Raw genomic sequence first — 18,540 nt, 5'->3', positions numbered from 1 at the left:
TGGGACTCGTGCATGCACAATAGCATCATAGCGTGTACAGTGGCTGCAGCAGGTGCAGACAGCTAATAAAAATGGCTGTCTATAGACAGGTCCAAACAAAAACCTTGAAATTAAAATCCATGTCCCCATCAAACTTGAGATGTAGGGATCCCATACTTCTTTATCGTTCTGTAATATGAACGCCAAATAAAAGGAAATTAAGTAGATCTAACAATTCTTTATGCACTCTTACCACTCAATAATACAATGACAATCATTGAGACCTTTGAGCCTGTATACATCACCTTCATAAATAAATTGCTGTTCTAAATACAATTTAGATTAATTGAAAATAATCTCACAAACCAATTTTATGTGGGGAGCAGCACAGAAGAAAGAAGTGTAATTGAACTATTCAAAGATGAGCATTGGGATAAATGAGTATTTCTCGAGTGGGCAATCAGTGGCAGGTGGCTATGCTAGACCCGCAACTGTTCAAAATATCCATTAACTACTTGGAAGAAGGGACTGAGGATAGTGTATCTAAGTTTGCTAAATTGAAAATTAGAACATTAAAATGCAGTACAGACCCTTCGGCCCAAGATATTGTTCTAATCTAGAAACATACATTAAAAAGAACTAAACCCTCCCTACCTTATAACCCTCTATTTTTCTTTCATCCATGTGCCTGTCTAAGTGATTCCTAAATGTCACTATTATACAGCCTCCACCACCGCACCTGGCAACTCATTCCAGGCACCCATAACTCTCTGTATATATTAAAAAAATCCTCTATGCCTTTCCTAAACCTTCCTCCCTTCACTTCATACAGATAATTTGAGAGGAAAAAATTGTGCAAAGGATGTGCAACACGATTTAAGTTACAAAATCAAATGAATAGCCACAGAAGAGTTTTGTGACATTTATCTTTGTCTCCAATGAATTGCTACAAGTAAAAAGTTCTTGACCACAAGATGACTTTCCCTGTGATTGCCACATCTATTGATCCTCCTACTTTTGAAAAATATATTAATTTCAGCCTTTTTTTTTTGCTGACTGAGAACTTGTATACCATATTCATCATCCACAAAGTTCAGTGAAATATTTCTCCTTTTGGCATTGTAAATTGAGGTGTGTAAGTCCTCAGGGCCTATCGAATATATCTCAGGTATTGAAAAGGCAAGAGAGGAGATTGTTGGGGCCTTGACAAAGATTGTGTGTCCTCCTGACCAACAGATAGACCAGGAAGACCAGAGGGTAGCTAATGTAAGGCATACTCAGTTTTGGAAAGTCATCATGGCTTTGTTCAAAACGTACTGGGGGTGGAGGCTAATTGGATGTAAATTGGGCAGCACAGATTCGTGGCCCGATATGGCCTCTTACTGTGCTGTATGTCTAAATAATTTTTTGTGCTGAGTTTTTTAGAAAGTGATGAAGGTTTGATGAGGATTGGGCAGTCAATGTTGTCTATGTTGAATTTGATAAGGCATTTGGCATAGTCCCTCATGGTAGGCTGATCCAGAAGATAAAGGTATGTGAGATCCAAAGTAAATTAATAGTTTAGATTCAGAATTGGTTTGCCCATGGAAGACAAAATGTAGAGGAGAATGGTATTATTCTGACTGGAGTTCTGTGACCTCTGATTAATATTGCATATACTCTGTGTGTGTATGTAAATCTTCTGGCTATCCATCCCATAGGAATATGATGGTTCCTTTCAGTCAATATGTGCATCCTGGATTGGCTGTATAGGCTGATCCTTGACAGGAACTGCTTGCCTTTGTACTTGGCAGGTGAGGCCAAGAGGGGCAGTAGGGACAGAAGCTCTGTTGTAATACTTCCTGTGCCTTTCCTCTCTTGCCTCTTTGAGCTTGTTCTTGGCAACATCCATACCTTTTCTGATGGTGTACCTCCGCTGCGAGCGATCTTGAGCCAGATCCTCCCATGTTGATGGGGCAATGTCAACTTTCTTGAGGCTCCTGTGCAGTACATCCTTGTACCATAGTTGCTGGCCTCCTCGTTTTTGGGAAACACTGGGCACTTGGCTATACAAGATGTCCTTGGACAGTCTTCCATCAGGCATTCTGACAATATATCCTTCCCAGTGCAGTTGGACTGAAGTCACCAAGGTTGAAACTGCTGGCATTCCTGCTCAAGAAAGGACCTCGTTATTGGAGACCTTGTCTCACCAGGTGATCTTCATCAGAGAATGTAGATGATGTTGCTCCAGTTGGTCAAGCTGACGTAAGTTACTCTGATATGGGCACCATGTCTCATATCCATTTAGCAAGGCTAATATGACAATGACCCTGTACACCTTGCACTTGGTGGCCAACCTGATATTCTACGACCAAACCCAATCTTTCAGCTGACCAAAGGCAAAGCAGGCATTTCTAGATTTTGACTCAATTTCTACATCTAGAGAAGCTGAGGATGTTATTATGCTGCCCGGGTATCAAAACTTGTGGACAGCATTGAGGTGAGTGTCATCAATGAGGACAGTTGGTTCTTCGTAGCTTGAGCCAGGGGCCAGTTGGTACAAAACTTCCATCTTTTTCAGTCTGATTGTTATTCCGTAGCTCTGGCAAAGTGACTGGTTGGTGTGTGTGTGTGTGTATGTGTGTGTGTGTGTGTGTGTGTGTGTGTGTGTGTGTGTGTGTGTGTGTGTGTGTGTGTGTGTGTGTGCGTGTGTGTGTGTGTGTGTGTGTGTGTTTTTATATATATATAGTGGTGGCTCACCCACGCAACAGGCGAACTGGCTCACGGAGTCATGGGCAAGTCCACAGCAGATCTGACTATGAGAGCACCGGATGCGGGGCAAGCCCACAGTCTGGCGGTTGATGTCATAAAGGTCTGGAAGTCGCAAACATCATCGGGTTCCAAGCGATTAAAGCACATGTGAGAGTTCTATTAAAGTCCATTGGTTCAACTCAGAGCAGACAGGCAAACCCGCTATTCACTACTTCAATCAACAAGAAATTCAGTTACCACGATCTGCAGCCATTTCCTGTTTTACGCATGTAATTATTTTTTTGAATATTTTATTTTTGATTTTCAAAGCTAATGTATAATCAGCAACTATACATTACATTCTTTTTCCACACAAAATGATTAACAGAGTCCTTTCACCCTCCACTCTTGCTCCCTCTCCTTCCCCATCCCTTAAATTACACAAATGCAAAAATTTAAGAATATAAAAATACAAAAACCACATAAATAACAGTGAAATCAACGATATCCCTCAAGGCTAGAGAACCCCAGGTGTTAAATAAAAATGGGTGAAAGAAAAACACGCGTTGTCTGCACCACATCCCCTAATATACACTCAGTCATTTACCTGCTGGGATGGATTGTTTCTTTTCTCTGACATTTCGACAAATGTGTCATACTTCTTCCTTAAATTGTGAGTGACTTTCTCCAGGGGAACGCAACATTTATTTCCGTATTCCATCATGTGATGTTTAGCTGGGAGTCAGATTTCCACGAAACCGCTGTACACATCCTGGCAACAGATAAGGTGACCATCATAAACTGAATTTGGTGTTTGGAGAGGCTAGACTGTACTTCCACAATGTCCCCAGAAGGGTCAACTCCAGATCCTGTGGAAAATCCACTTCTGTAATCTTTTTCAGAAAGACCCCCAGGTCTTCCCAGAAGAATCTCACCTTTGTACACAGTCAGGTGCAGTTGTCAAAGGTTCCATCACCACACCACACCTAAAGCACATTTCTGAAATTTAACCCATTTATGTTGAAACTTATAAACTTAATTGTTTTATCCATTACCCAGTGCCTCTCCATTTTACTTTCCTCCTCTCCTCCTGTCCTCCAATATTTACCTTCTGTACCTTTTGTCGTATGTTGACTCCTGGCACAGACCCCCGTGCATTAAACAAAACCTAAACACGCTGACAAAACTGAAACCAATAATTCAAAAGAATGCATTAAAAATCCCCAAATGATACCCTCTCCTTTCCCTCTTTCCCCTAATCTATTCCTACCAATCCCAGCACCCCTATCCCAAGTATTTGGTGCCAACTCCCCCTCTGATCTGGAGCATACCTTTCCTCTTTAAAATTACAGCATTTGTGATAAATAAGTATAACTATTCTTTTCATTATATATCCATTATGTACAACCAGGTCCTTTCTTGTCATTGACCCTCTATCCCTTTATCTTCCTTGGGGATCCTGGGTTTAGGCTAGGTTATTAGCAGACCACACTGCCTCTTTAGCTTCTGGGAAAAACTTATTCCCCTCCCCAGGCAGAAACACCTTTAAATTTGCTGGATATAGCAACACAAAGCCAATACGCTTATTTTTTAAAAGTTTTTTTGCCTTATCAACTTCCTCCACATGTTTTTACTAGTTCTACACATATTCTATCTAACAGGCCACCTCTTTTCTTCATGTCCCCCGCCACTGCATGCAGGATCTGTTTTCTATCTTGATATCTCCAAAGCTTTATGAGGATTGAATGGGGCCTCTGTCCCGGCCCTGGCTTGGGAAAAGGGGGAACCAATAGGCCCTTTCCATCTGAAGTTCCTTTTCCCCCTTTCCATTCCGAATATCTTAGGGATCTACCCTTTAAAAAAACATAATGGGATCTTTCTCTTCCTTTCCCTCCTTAAACCCTACAATTTTTATATTATTTTTCCTATTAAAATTTTCTAGCAAATCTAGTTTGTCCCAAATCTTTTGCCTATTATTTACCCCAGTGTCTCTATCATTCTCTAACTTTTCTACACTGTCCTCCATCCCATCAACACTCTCCTCCGCCATATTCACCCTTCCCCCATGGCCCTCATAATTTCCCCTATCGCTAATGTAAATTCTTTTGATACATTCTTCAGCCTTTTCTCAGAGGCCTCGACCATCGCCTCCATGATGCTTTTCATGGAGGGCTCCGATCCCCCTCCCTCTTTCCTCCCCATTCTCTTCCTCTTTTCTGCCCATGACGACAGGCCTTCTGGTCAACTGCTCTCCCCTCTGTTTTGCTCCCTGTGCTGCCTCCAGACGTGCTACCACCGCCACTGCAGCCATCGCTGCTCTCCCCTCTACCACCGTCACCTTGTCGCCTCGGCTGCCTGTTCCTCCACCCCCACCTCTCGTTGCAGGGTTAGGGTTGCCCACCTCCTCCATGCCCTCTCCTGTGCCACCATCTTCAGCCCACTCTTGCTGCCATCTACGGGGCTCCTTGCTGCCGCCACCACAGCCACCACCACCACTGTTGCTGCCCAAACCTCGAACATTGTCACTATTGTTGCTGCCGCGCCGATGCCTTGTCGCCTCCTCTACTCATGGGTCTGCCCAGGAATCACAGGTAAGCCTCTTCCACAAAGCTCTCCCTATTGCCGCCTTTTTTGGCCCATTCCTGTTACCTCCCAAGGATCTCACCTCGATGTGTAGGCATCAGCTCAACCACAGCAATGCTTGTACTTTAACCTGGGCCTGCCATCGGGCAGGTCCCTTTGTCTTCCAACTCGACAGCTCATTCAGGTAAGTCATTCCCTTCTTCTCGTGGGTGCCTCGAATAGCCCGGCCATTTTCTTTGCCACGAGACTGCCTTTCCTGGACTTCGTAGTGCACTGGAGTGGTTATTTCTTTCTGGATTGCTTTTTTTCTTTCTTCCCCATTTCTAGAAGGTTTAATCTTCTTCCAGTCCCTTTTTCTGACACTTCTGGTTGTTTTCTTACTGCAAGATCTTTCTGGAAAATTTGAGTTACAAATAGATCGTGTGAACGGCCCTAAATAAAATATGCACAAATGACAGTCAGACTCAGGATCTGCCCCCTATTAAATATGGATAAAAGAAAACATGTAAAAGAAACTGACAGTGAAATTAAAAGGAAAAGAAAAGCAATTACTTTAGAAGAAAATGGAAGTTATTAAACAACATGAAGATGGTGCCAGCAATGTAAAAATCAGACACAATCTGGGCTACAATGAGTCAACGATACACACAATTTTAAGTAAAAAGCACAAATACAGTATAAAGAACAAAGTAAAGTTGCATTAGTTTTTCTAAGCAAGCAAATTACTCAAAGCAGAAGTCCATTAATGATTGAAATGGAATGGCTTCTTTATCTTTGGTTTGAAGATTGTAACCAAAAGCAAATACCACTTTGTACAAAAAACATTCAAACCAAAGCTTTAAACATCTTTACAATGCTTAAAGAAAATAACTTTCAAGGGGATACAAAAACATCTGTTGCAAGTTTAGGTTGGTTTGACTGCTTTAAACATTGAAGAGGTTGACACAACGTAAGAATTACAGGGAAGCTGCTGACGCCTGATAAAAATGCTGCTGCAAAATTTCCAGAACTTTTTCAAAAAGGATTTCAACTTGTTGAAGCCACCAAGTATTTTTATCTAAATGTCAATCCTAACATGGAAAGTCCGCAGCAATTTAGAAAAAGTGGTCGCTGGTTATAGGAAATTCTATAATGAGAAAAAAAAAATCAAAATCTGTGCAGTCAAAATTATTTTTCAAAGAAATAGTTTAATTATGATTTAATTATGAAATAAATGAAAAAGATCATCATTATTTTTATTAACCTTTACAGTTTTGGAATTATATGCAGCTAAAAGTTGTTTTTAAAGCGCATTTTTATAAGACTTGATGGACGATCTGAAAGGACAAGGATTCATTGTAATTATTCCCATTGATTCTATTAATCACAACGCAAATTCATCTTGTGAAAATAAAATCTGGGATAAATTAATTGCGTAAAACTGGGTTTGCATGCGTGTGTGTGTGTTTGTGTGTGAATATATGAATGAATTTGTAGGTGGATGGGTAAGTACCTTTGCAGGTGAGACAAAAATTGCTGGATAGTGTAGAAGGTGATCAAAGAATACAGCAAGATTATAGATAAGTTCCAGGCATAGGCCGAGAAATGGCAGAAGATAGAGCTCAATCCAATCCAGTGTGAGGTGTTGCATTTTAGGAAGTAAAAACTGAAGGGAAAGTAAGCAGCTAATGGCAGGACAAATAACAGCATTGATGTACAGAGGGATCTGGGGGGTCCATGTGCATAGCTCCCTGAAAATGGCCATGTAAGTAAGTCGAGTGACAAGCAAGGTTATGTTATGTTTTCCTTCAATGGATGGGACATTGAGTATTAAAGAGATCATGTTACAGCTACTGAAACTTTGATTTGACCATACTTGAAGTAGTTTGTGCATTTCTAGTCACATCATTACAGGATAGATGCACAGAATTTGGAAAAAGTCCAGGAGAGGTTTACCAAGATGCTACCTGCCTTGGAAAGTACTAGCTATCAGGAGAGATTACAAGAAACATGGATAAGGTAGACGATCAGAATCTTTTTTTTCCAGGGTAAAAATATCAAATAATTTGAGATGAAGGGGAAAAAGGGAGAGTAGTTGATGCCTGGAACAGGCTGCCATGGGTAGTATTTGAGCTGGATACAATAGTACCATTTAAGAGGTCATATAAAGTTGGCAATTAAAAGCTGAGCAGGCTTCAAGAATAATTAACGCAATTTAGAAAGTTACTAATGTAGTTACATATAAGCCTCAATAACTAAATTAATCTTTTTAAAACTATTACTTGTAATTATATAGTTTGAAGTCTTTAAGGGATGAAAATAAAATAAACAATTATTTATTATAGATAATATTGCCTAGATAAAATTTGGAAGGTAGAAGTAAAGGAAGTCATGGCTTCCTTACAGTGTAGTAAATCTCCAGGAGAAGATGAATTTCCATCTGAATTTTATAAAGAATTTAAGTATTTACTCAGAGGGCTTAAAGTTACCCGATTTTAAGAGCAGCTCTGTTGAGGTTCCTTGCATCCTTCTTTGAGGAGGGTGAACCACCTACTTGGGTGCAAATAGGATAGCATGCAATATGGAAGAGGACAGCAAAAGACTTTATATACAAATGGGATGCCAAATTAATAGCAAAAAAATGGATAACCCCATATTCAAACATCTGATTAAAATTTGGAACAAGATCAATTGGAGAGAAAGCGGGAATATTGCCAAAGGCGCCACCTACTCATAATGAATTGATGCCGATGAACTTTGGCAATAAAATTCTGGAGATTTGGCATTGACAGGAGATCCGATATATTGAGGACTGCTATGAAAGGAGACAGCTTATGTCTTTCAAGCAGCTAAAAGGTACATACAATTTGGGACATTTCACTGTTTCCTCCAGTTAAGATAATTTCTAAGGGATAGGTGGGCCCCATAATGACCCCACCTACACCTAGAAGGTTGAAGGGATGCTTCAACTGGGAAACACACCCAAATTTATTTCTGTTCTCCAAGGTAAAAAGCCCCATGCAGGGGATACATAGATCAAGAGAGAGATGGGAATCAGACTTGGGCATACAATTAACAAGAGATGTTGGTCGGATTGGTGTAGAGACAGTGAGACAACAGTGATTAATTCTAGATGCAGACTGGTTCAATACAATTTTCTACACCAGCTTTACCTCACACCGCAAAAGATTCACAAGGTAAAACCGGAGGTGCCAGAGGAGAGTTTCAGGTGTGGAGTGGAGCTGGGAACATTTGTTCATTCAACCCAGTCCTGTGCAAAGGTAGCCCCATTTTGGCAGGACTTGGCTGATATACTAACTAGGATAATGAAAGTAACCTTTCTACTAGACCCAATGTTGTATCTCCTCGGGAACCTTATGGACGTTAGCTATAAATCAACCAAATTCCAAATTCAATTTGTATTAATGCTTTGTCCATAGCAAAAAATGCATAAATAAAATACTTTTAAAAATAATTTAAGGATTTATTATGCAAGTATTAGATCAGGTGTCAGAAACCCATACTTTTCCAGAATCATTTTTGATGGGAACAGTTACAGTGGTTCCTCAAATAGATAGAGACCCTTTAAAACCTTCATCTTATCAACCTATTTCATTATTAAATGTGGATTATAAAATTGTTGCAAAAATCTCAGCAAATAGGATGAATAAACTGTAACCTTAATTAATAAATATGGACCCGACAGGTTTTGTTAAAAAGAGACAATCATCAGAAAATGTAGCTAGATTTCTTAGTATAGTTCATTTGGCACAAAAGGAGGTGAGTTGAGTGTTGCAGTAGTTTTAGATGGTAGAAAAGCCATTTGATAGATTAGAATGGGATTTCTTGTAGGAGAAATTTGGATTTGGATTCAATTTTTAAAATTGGATTAGAGCATTATATAATAATCCTAAAGCTAAAGTAGTAACTAATGGACAAGTTTAAATTGACAAGATCTAGTGGACAAGGATGTCCTTTATCTCCATCTTTATTTATTTTTGCCCAAAGCAATTCGGTCTGATTTACAAATTAAGGGTTTCAGGGTAGGTCAAGAAGAACATAAAACGAGTTTATTTGTAGATGAGGTTCTAATATATTTAACTAACCCTGAGACATCTTTATTATATGTTCAGTTGGAAAAGTATGGACAAGTTTTGGATTATTAAATAAATTGGAATAAAAATGAAATTATTCCATTAACGGAAGGTGAAGGATTTTAAATATTTAGGCATACGTACAGATAGAAATTTAAAGAATTTATATAAATTGAATTATTTATCATTACTTAAAAAGATTGAGGAAGATTTGAAAAAATGGATAAACTTACCTATAACTTTATTTGAATGGGCTAACTGTACAAAGATTAATATATTTCAAAGAATACAATATTTTTTCCAAACATTATCTATTTTAATACCTCAAAAAAATTTTCAAGAATTAAATACATGTAAGGAAATTTATTTGGCAAGGTAAAATGTCAAGAGTTTTTGTAGAAAAGTTAACATGGAAATATGAACTGGGGTGTCAACAGCTCTGTAATTTTAGAAATTATTAGCAAGCGATGCAAATGAGATTTCTTGCTTCTTTTTTGAGAAAGAAAAACTGGCATGGGTTAATATAGAACTAAATAAAATAGAAGAGAAGAAAGCAGAAGAATTTATATATAAGTAACAATTGAAATTGATGGTTATTGATAAAGAGACACCATTATTGAAACATTTGCTTAATATTTTGAATAAAATAAATGATGATATTGGTATAAGAAGGTCTATATCGCCTAAAATGCCATTGATCCAAAGTACCCTTACAGCTTTTGCAAGGAATAATCAGTTTTTTAATATCTGGTTTCATAAGAGGATTGTAAATGTCGAAGATTGTTACGAAAGGGGTCAATTAATGTCATTTGAACAACTGAGGAACAAACATGCTATACCGCATAATACTCTTTTTTGTTATTTTCAATTAAGAGCATATTTAAGGAGTAAGCATGGACCAATGATGTTTCAACTTAGATGTACTTCTTATTGGGAGAGGAATTTTTAAAAAATTTACTTCTTTGATATATTCATTTTTACAAGCAGGATACTCCAGACAAGGACTTCATAGATCTAGATAGACACAGGAAACAGATTTAAATATTACAATTGATTAATGAATATAGGAAGATGTATGCAAGGATTGTATAACTTATAATATTAATGTAAGATATAGACTAGTCCAATATAACTTTTTACACCAGCTATATCTTACAACTCAGAAATTGAATATACTGAAATTAGATTTATCAGATCAACATTTTGGGTGTGGTGCAGATGTAGGATCTTTCTTTCATTCAACTTGGTTTTGTCCCAATGTAAGGCCTTTTTGGACAGATCTACAGTTTTTTTTTAAAGAACAAGTTACAAGAATTGTCTTTCCTCAAAATCCTGATTTATGTTTATTAGGAAATATTGAAGGTACATGACTGAAATTAAAATGATCAATTTATCAATTGGAATTTGTTAAATTAGCTTTAGCAGTAGTGAGGAAATACTTTGCATTTACTTGGAAGTCCAATACATCTTTGGGTATGTTAAGGTGGCATGCAGAAATTCAAAATTGCATTCCTTTGGGAAAATAATTACATTTAATTTGAGAAATAAGTATTCTGTTTTTGCACATTAGGGGCCTGTACACCCAAATAATGGTATTAAATTTGTAATGTCATTCCTATGCATCTAGACATGCGAGATTCTCCTCTGAGTGAATCTGGAGATATGGTCCTGGCAATGCCTCTCGAAATCCAAAAACTTTTCCTATCTTTTTTTATATATTTATAGAGTTATAGTATATATATTATTTTTTGAGGGGGGATTTTGGGAGAGAGGGTGTTTTGGATGGGGGAAAAAGCCATCATGTATGTAACTTTATTTTGGTTCTTTTGAAATCTGTATTATTATATTAATTATGATCATTACATGTATGGAAAATTTTTAAATAAAATATTTTTTTTAAAATAGTACCATTTAAGAGAATGTTAAATCGACATGATTATTCAGGGAATGGAGGGCTATGGATCACATGCAGGCAAAAAAGATGTAGTTTAATTTGGCATTGTGTTGGGTGCAGACATCATGAGGTGAAAGGTCTGTTCCTGTGATACACTGCTGTACGTTCTTATATGGCTGACATCCTGAGACAATGCCCTCAGAGACAGAATTTACAGCCTCAGGAACAGCTCTTTACCATCCACTATGTCAATCACCACAACATAAAACATACTGTAGAACATTACAACACAGTACTGGCCCTTCAGCCCATGATGTTGTCATGGCCCATATATACCAACAGCCTTCTATTCTCAAGGAAATCGACTCATTCTTCAACATTTAGGGAACTTTTGATCCATGTTCCTTAATCTTTTCTCAAGTGCAAATCCTAAATTCCAAGAGTAATCTTGGTGAATATGGCCAAGATGTGTCTTTCCGACCAGAGTTTTGATGTGGTGTTTTCTTTATAATTTTATAGTGATACTTACTAATTTCTTCAAGTAAAATATCCTTGCTGTAAAATCTAATATTCTGTTTGCTTTAATCTTCCAAATGTTGTGTATAAATGCAAGTTACTATTGATCTTCAAGTTATTCAGATTTGTATTTTTCACCATCACAGGCCTTAGCCAGTGAGCTATGCAGAGAAGTTCAAAGCAGGAGAACTCACTTGAGACGAGCAAAAATGAAGCAATTATGTCATGAAGATCTTTCAAAGGAGTCCTTCAGCAAAGCCCAGACCATGGCCGCATCTATCCTTAATATTTCACAAAGTGACTTGGAAGACCTATTTTATTATGGGGATGAAGAGGTAAGGAACGCATGTGGTTACCAGTTTTTATCCTTGTCAAATCACAAATAAAGATCCAAATAAGAAGTTAAATTGTAATTTAAAATTTAGTTTTGTTGCCTAATTACCTCGTACAAATCTGATTTTAATCTTCTATCTACAATACTCATGTTCTTGCAAGTGTCTCGTATCAACTCCCAAAAATATTGTCAAAGTGAAGGTTAGCAGATTTTGTTAGGGTGTTCTATCTAAAGCATTCAAGGATTATTCCCTGAATAATCATGTCGATTTAACAGTCTCTTAAATGGTTCTAAGCTTTGGCTTGCTAATGAACAGTTCCACTTGAGGTTCTGCACTGATAGCAGAGCATCAATGTTTTAAAATAATAAAAGCTTCCATATTTGTTCCATTTGCCTTGTTTCTTCATTAATACACAATCTCTTGGATGCTGTCTTCAATTAAGTTACGAGGTACTGCTTTAATTTAGTTATTTTTGAAAAGAATGTGTGACCTAGAAATTTGTTGGCATAATTCTTAAATTTTCTTTTGAACTTTGAATGATTGAATTTTGCTGAAGAGAAAAACAATAACAACCATTATTGGGTTATTTCACATTCATCTGAAAATTTGAGAGGGTGTTCCTAGAAAGATTTGCAGTTACGTTTGTTTTTTTGTTTCCACCCTAAGTCATTCCTAATGTGATGCTAAATTTTAATATTACTCACTGAAATTAGGAGATCTCAATTGTAGATCATTCACAAATTAATTAATATTTCAATGTTGCTATTAAACAAATGTGTGACAGTTGAATAAAGATATTGAGCAAAGACAGATATCTGGAACAAATATTACAGCCTTTATTCTGGTTAAAGTCATGCTCTATTGCTAGTGCAGAACTTCAAGCTGCATTGTTCAAGATTAAACCAAAGGTTAAATGAAGAATACATTGTCAAAAGCACAATTTAAAGGATTACTCTGACTTCCACCTGCCACTTTGGCTTTCTGCCACAGAGCCTTCAGTAAACTGCATGCATATTGTCAAGTCCATTTCTAGTCACCAGCAGGTCTTGTACTGAGTACCACTTCCAATTCAGAACTTGGAAACCCCTGACAATGAGCATTGCAATATTGCTTTCAATGCTTTTCATCTGGACCAAAGATATTAGAGATATGTGTAAAGGTTAAAACCTTGTATTTTTAACCCTTAGTTAATTTTTTGTCTGTCTCTTTGAGAGACCTATTGTTTGTAGTGTTACCATAGTGACTATAATGTAATATGTCGAAATATCCGCCCAGACTAACAGTTTGTTCTTTCTCCAAGATGTGAAGGAAGCATGAGCACGAGAAATTTTACTTTGAATTTTTGTATCTCTTTAAATACAATATGTATCTCTTTAAAAGCTTTGTCTCTTTATTATACAGTAAATACTTTATTATTCATCATTATGAACGTCAGAATGTGAAGCTATGCAAAATGTTTAACTGTTCTATCAAAGAATTCAAACTACATAAAGTAACAGCCATAGAGTTTGATTTGTCGCATTAAATTCAGGATATCGCAGCCCATGCTTTGGAAGATGATACTTTGAAATTAGGATATTAGAATGAGGAAAGCGTCGTCTGTATTTTGATTCAAAGAAAAATGTAATTGTGAAGTTTATTTGGAGGAAAGGCTCATAAAATTTGTCTAAAAGAATTAACTACTTAATTTAAAGCCAGGAGACATCCACACTGCAATAATAGAACATTCAAGAAGTCTGTGAGAACCTGTCTGTGAATTGTGCAGATTGAAATTGAGCCAAAAACTGGCCAGACACCTGCGACCTTGAAAAAGATAAGCCAGAGCTATGGTAGCTGAATTGACAGGAAGCCCAGTCAAAGTCATTGTCTCAACTGAAACCAAAGGCAAGTACCTTTGTTACTACTGTGTCAGATACAAGCACAGGAACAAACAAGGAAACAAAGGAAAAGGAAAATCAGAATGTTCAGGAAAGCTGTTTGTATTGCAAAGATAAGCATACTTTAGAAAGATATTCACGATCAGAGAAAAAATCGCATGACGAGAAATTAACACAAGCAAAACTTATAATAAGTGACTCAGTTGTGAAATATGCATTTTAAAGCATCCCAAATTACTGCATACTCAATGAAATAAAGTTGAGAAGGAAGGCAAACAATCTGAATCCAAGTCTACTGTGACAGTCAGTGAGGATGCTTCAGCTTTAGTTCAGACAAACAGTCTTAAGGGGGCTGGTGACAAAACTCTCTCAATAGTTCATGTGCAGGTTAAAACTAAAATAGGAACCTTCGTACTGAAGACCTACACATTTCTTGATCCAGGAAGTACTGCATCATTTAGTACTGTTGAATTAATGAATAAACTTAATCTTCATGGAAAAAGATCACAGATCTTAGAGAAGACAATAAATGATGAAAGGTACATTGAAACTAATATAGTTTCAGGTTTACAGATTGCTGGATTGAATAGCAATGAATTTTGCGATCTTCCAAGTGTATATACTCAGAAGACTATGCCTGTGAATAAGGAGAATATTCCATATCAGGATGATATCAAACAGTGGGCTCATCTAAAAGATGTTTGCTTACCTAAGATTGATGCTAAGATTGAGATGTTAATTGGATTAGATGTACCAAAAGCTCTCGACCCTCTTAGAAATAATAAGAAGTCAAAATGACAGACCTTATACTGTGAGAACATTGTTTGGATGGGCAATTAATGGACCATTATGAGTAAAAATTAATAATGATCAGGAGGCGTTGAACATGAATGTCAACCGAATTTCAGTTGTGAACAGTTTAAAATTGATTTTCATGAATTTCTCACAGATATTCAAGAACCTTCAAAGGAGGACAAGCAGTTTCTGGATTTAGTTTCAAATTCTGTTAATCATGTTGATGGTCATTACTGTATTGCATTACCTTAGAAGAAAATGGAAATTTGTATACCAGATAATAAAAGAATTGCAGAACAGCGTATGCTGAATTTAAAGAGAAAATTCAAGAGAAATTCTTCCTTTCATTGGGAATATGTGAATGTCATGTTGGACATGAAAGCCAAGGGTTATGTAGAAATGGTATCAAAGGATATCTTGGAATGTAAAGATGGTAAAAAAAATTGTATTTACCTCATCATGGAATTATACATCCACTAAAGAAGAAACTTGGCGAAGTATTTGATTGTGGAGCATCATTTCAAGGAGTTTCATTGAATTCTCAACTTCTACAAGGTCCAGACTTAACCTGTACTTTAATAGGTGTTCTGATAAGATTTTGTAAAGAGTCTATTGTAATTGCTGCAGATATTGAAGCGATATTTTATCAAGTAAAAGTACCATCAGAAGATCATGAGTTTTTTTATGATTGTTATAGTGGCCTAATGGAGATTAGAATAAAGACATAGTTGAATACAGAATGAAAGTTCATCTATTTGGTGCAACTTTGAACTGAGTTGTGCAAATTTTGCTCTCAGGAAATGTGCTGAAGATAATGAAGAGCAATTTAGTTCTCAAGCTATAAGCATCATCAGAAATAATTTCTATGTTAATGATTATCTTATTTCAGTGGCTTCAGAAAAAGTAGCAATAGATCTTTTTCACGAGTTAAAGGAGATCTGTAATAAAGAAGGTATCTTCCTTACAAAATGAATTAGCAACAGTCAAACTGTGTTGGCTGTTATTCCTGAGGCAGAAAGAGCAAAAGAGATAAAACATTTTGACTTGGAATGTGACTTTCTGCCTGTCAAAAGAATTCTATGGGTGCAATGGTGTGTTCAATCTGATGTTTTCAAATTTGAAATTTTTTTTGAAAGAACAGCCTTTAACAAGAAGAGATATTCTTTTGATCATAAGTTCAATATACAATCCTTTAGGAATATTGGCACCAGGAATATTAATAGCCAAGAAAATTCTGCTGCAAGAATTGTGCAGAATAAATTTTGGATGGGATGAAACTATACCAGAATCCATCGCACAAGATTGGATAAATTGGATTGAGAGTCTTAAAATGTTAGAAAATTCTGACAGATCTTTTAAATCAACAGACTTTAGAATTGTCATATTTTCTCAGCTGCACCACTTTGCTGATACAAGCGAAGGTGGTTTTGGCACTGTCAGTTATTTAGTGCTACGAAAGTACATTGTGGTTATGGGAAAAGCCAGAGTGGCTCCATTAAAGCCAATCACCATACCTTGAATGGAATTGACTGCCGCAACTATGGCGAGCAAAATGAACTCTATGTTAAGAAAAGAATTACAGATGGAGTTAGACTCTGTTTTGGACTGATAGTACATCAATGCTTAAATACATTAATTACAAAACCACAATTTTTCATACCTTTGTGACTAACAGAGTTAATGAAATCAAAAAGGTTTCTCATGCTAATCAATGGAGATATGTTAAAACAGTGGATAATCCAGCTGATATGGCTTCATGAGAATCAAAAGTTCAATCTCTTCTGAAAAGAGCCAGCACTTGGGTGTCTGGTCCTCAATTTCTTTCATGATCCCAAGAAGATTGGCTTCAAAATCCGGAAGAGTTAAAAGAATTTTCAATGGAGGATCCTGAAATCCAAAACACTTATGATGTAAATCTATTCAAATATCTAATGAAAATGATCCAATCATTCAATTAATTTGCTATCTCTCTTTGTGGTTTTGTTTGAAAAAGGCAGTAGCATGGATTCTTAGATTAAAAACTATGCTTTTAAATTGTATCAAGAAAGAGAATCTGAAGACTCGAAAGAGCTCTTACCTTGCAGATTCATGTAAAATGCTACTTCACTTGGAAAGACTGTTTGGGGCCAAAAATGGTGGTGAGGGTGGAGGAGTGGGCAAAGGTGTAGCATTTCTTGCAGTACCAAAAGGGGCAATTGGTGGGAAGGACAGAGTAGTTGAGGGAGACACAAAGGGATGTGGAGAGGGGAAGATGTGAGTGGTAGTGGGATTATGTGGTAGGTGTTGGATGCAGAGGCTGGTGTGATGATAGGTGAGGACAGGGGAAACCTGTCCTTATTGCATCTGGGGTTGGAGAGGCCCAGGAAAGATATATGGGTAATGGAGGATTTGCAGGTAAGGGCCAAATTGATGGTAGTAGAGGGAAACCCACATTTTGTTTTGTAGGAGTATGTCTTAGATCACACATGTCAAACTCTGGCCCTTTATATTTGGCCCGCAAGATCATTTCAAAAATGTATTAGAGGTGGCCCGCCCTGCAGCGAGAGCCGATGCTGTTTTTTGGTAATGTCACCCCCACCATCCTCCCCCTTCATTGCACATCCTTCCCCATTGTAACACGAGAAATTGTAACGAGAAGTCTGTCGATGTCATCAGCCGGCAAGCCAGTTGGAAGGCTCCCCGCACAACCAGTCACTTCTCCCACCTGTCGAGTGGTGCGGCGGATTGGCGAGCGTCTGTGATTTCCTGTCGGCGCGACAGGCATGGCAGGCTGCGCACGGCCCCCGGGCTGCGTGAGCCCCGCGCGACTGGCACCAGACGGCCTTCCACAGCGCGAGTGCACTTCTCCCGGTCGCCACGGCCTTCAGTGCTTGCACCCGCGCGGACCCCAGGGACAGCTGGTTCGGCCCTGCACGTGAAGAGAGAGATGGTGGCTGTCCACAAAGGCTGATCGGCAGCGCGCTGGGCCTGAGTGGGTGGGTAAGCAGGAGTGGGCAGAGGGTGTAGGTGAGGAGTAATGGGCAGGGGAAGTTATGGTGGTGCGAGGGGAAGTTAGAGGGAGGGATGAGTAGAAGGAGGGGTGGATAGAGAAGAGGTAAAAGGGGAGGGGCAGGGCGAGTAGGGGAGGGGTGATTAGAGGGTGAGAGATGGGTAGAGGGAGGAACAGGTTGGGGAGAGGAAGTAGAGGGGCGTGTATAGGATGGGGTGGGTAGAGGCAGAGCGAGTGATGTGAGGGGTGAGTAGAGGTTGGGTAAAGGACTGGTCAGGTAGAGGGATGGTGGGTCGAGGGTGAATAGAGGCCTAGAGCCTGAGGAGTGAGCAGGAAATGCTGAGTCCTGATGCAGGCCAAAATGGACACAGCCTGTGAATGCTGACTACATCTCCACAGGGACCAAATAGGTTTCCCTCAGGTCAAGCAAAGGGTGAACTTGAGCTACCTACTCCTGACCTGTAACATTATCCTCCTAAAGTTATATCCTAAAGTTTAACATTACATATGTTGAAAGAAGAGAAAACATGCAGATGTTGTTGAAAATTTTCAATAAATATTTAGTTCGGCCCTCGACTTAGTCCAAGTTTTTAATTTTGGCCCTCCGTGAATTTGAGTTTGACACCCCTGTCTTAGATGATCTCTCATGGAAGATCTTTTACTGGGAAGAGATGTGACAGAGATAAAGGATTTGCGAGAAAGAAATGTTGATAGATTCAATGGAGGGGAGGGAAGTTTGTGTTATCTTCTGAATTGCACTCTCCACCTC

General features: G+C 38.1%; 1 protein-coding gene across 17 annotated transcripts in view; it reads left to right on the top strand.

The window, feature by feature from the left end:
• Positions 1 to 18,540, top strand: part of cntln (centlein, centrosomal protein) — a 608,473-nt gene that overhangs the window by 549,580 nt on the left and 40,353 nt on the right. For all 17 annotated transcript variants that reach the window (XM_069924314.1, XM_069924366.1, XM_069924398.1 and 14 more), the window contains one exon: positions 11,922 to 12,110. In XM_069924314.1, the coding sequence (XP_069780415.1) occupies positions 11,922 to 12,110 (189 nt within the window). The remainder of the gene's footprint in view (positions 1 to 11,921; positions 12,111 to 18,540) is intronic.

This window comes from Narcine bancroftii, chromosome 1 (genome assembly GCF_036971445.1).
Source record: "Narcine bancroftii isolate sNarBan1 chromosome 1, sNarBan1.hap1, whole genome shotgun sequence".
Lineage (NCBI taxonomy): Eukaryota > Metazoa > Chordata > Chondrichthyes > Torpediniformes > Narcinidae > Narcine > Narcine bancroftii.
The sequence above is the reverse complement of the archived record's forward strand: the minus strand, read 5'-3'. Positions and strand labels throughout refer to the sequence as shown.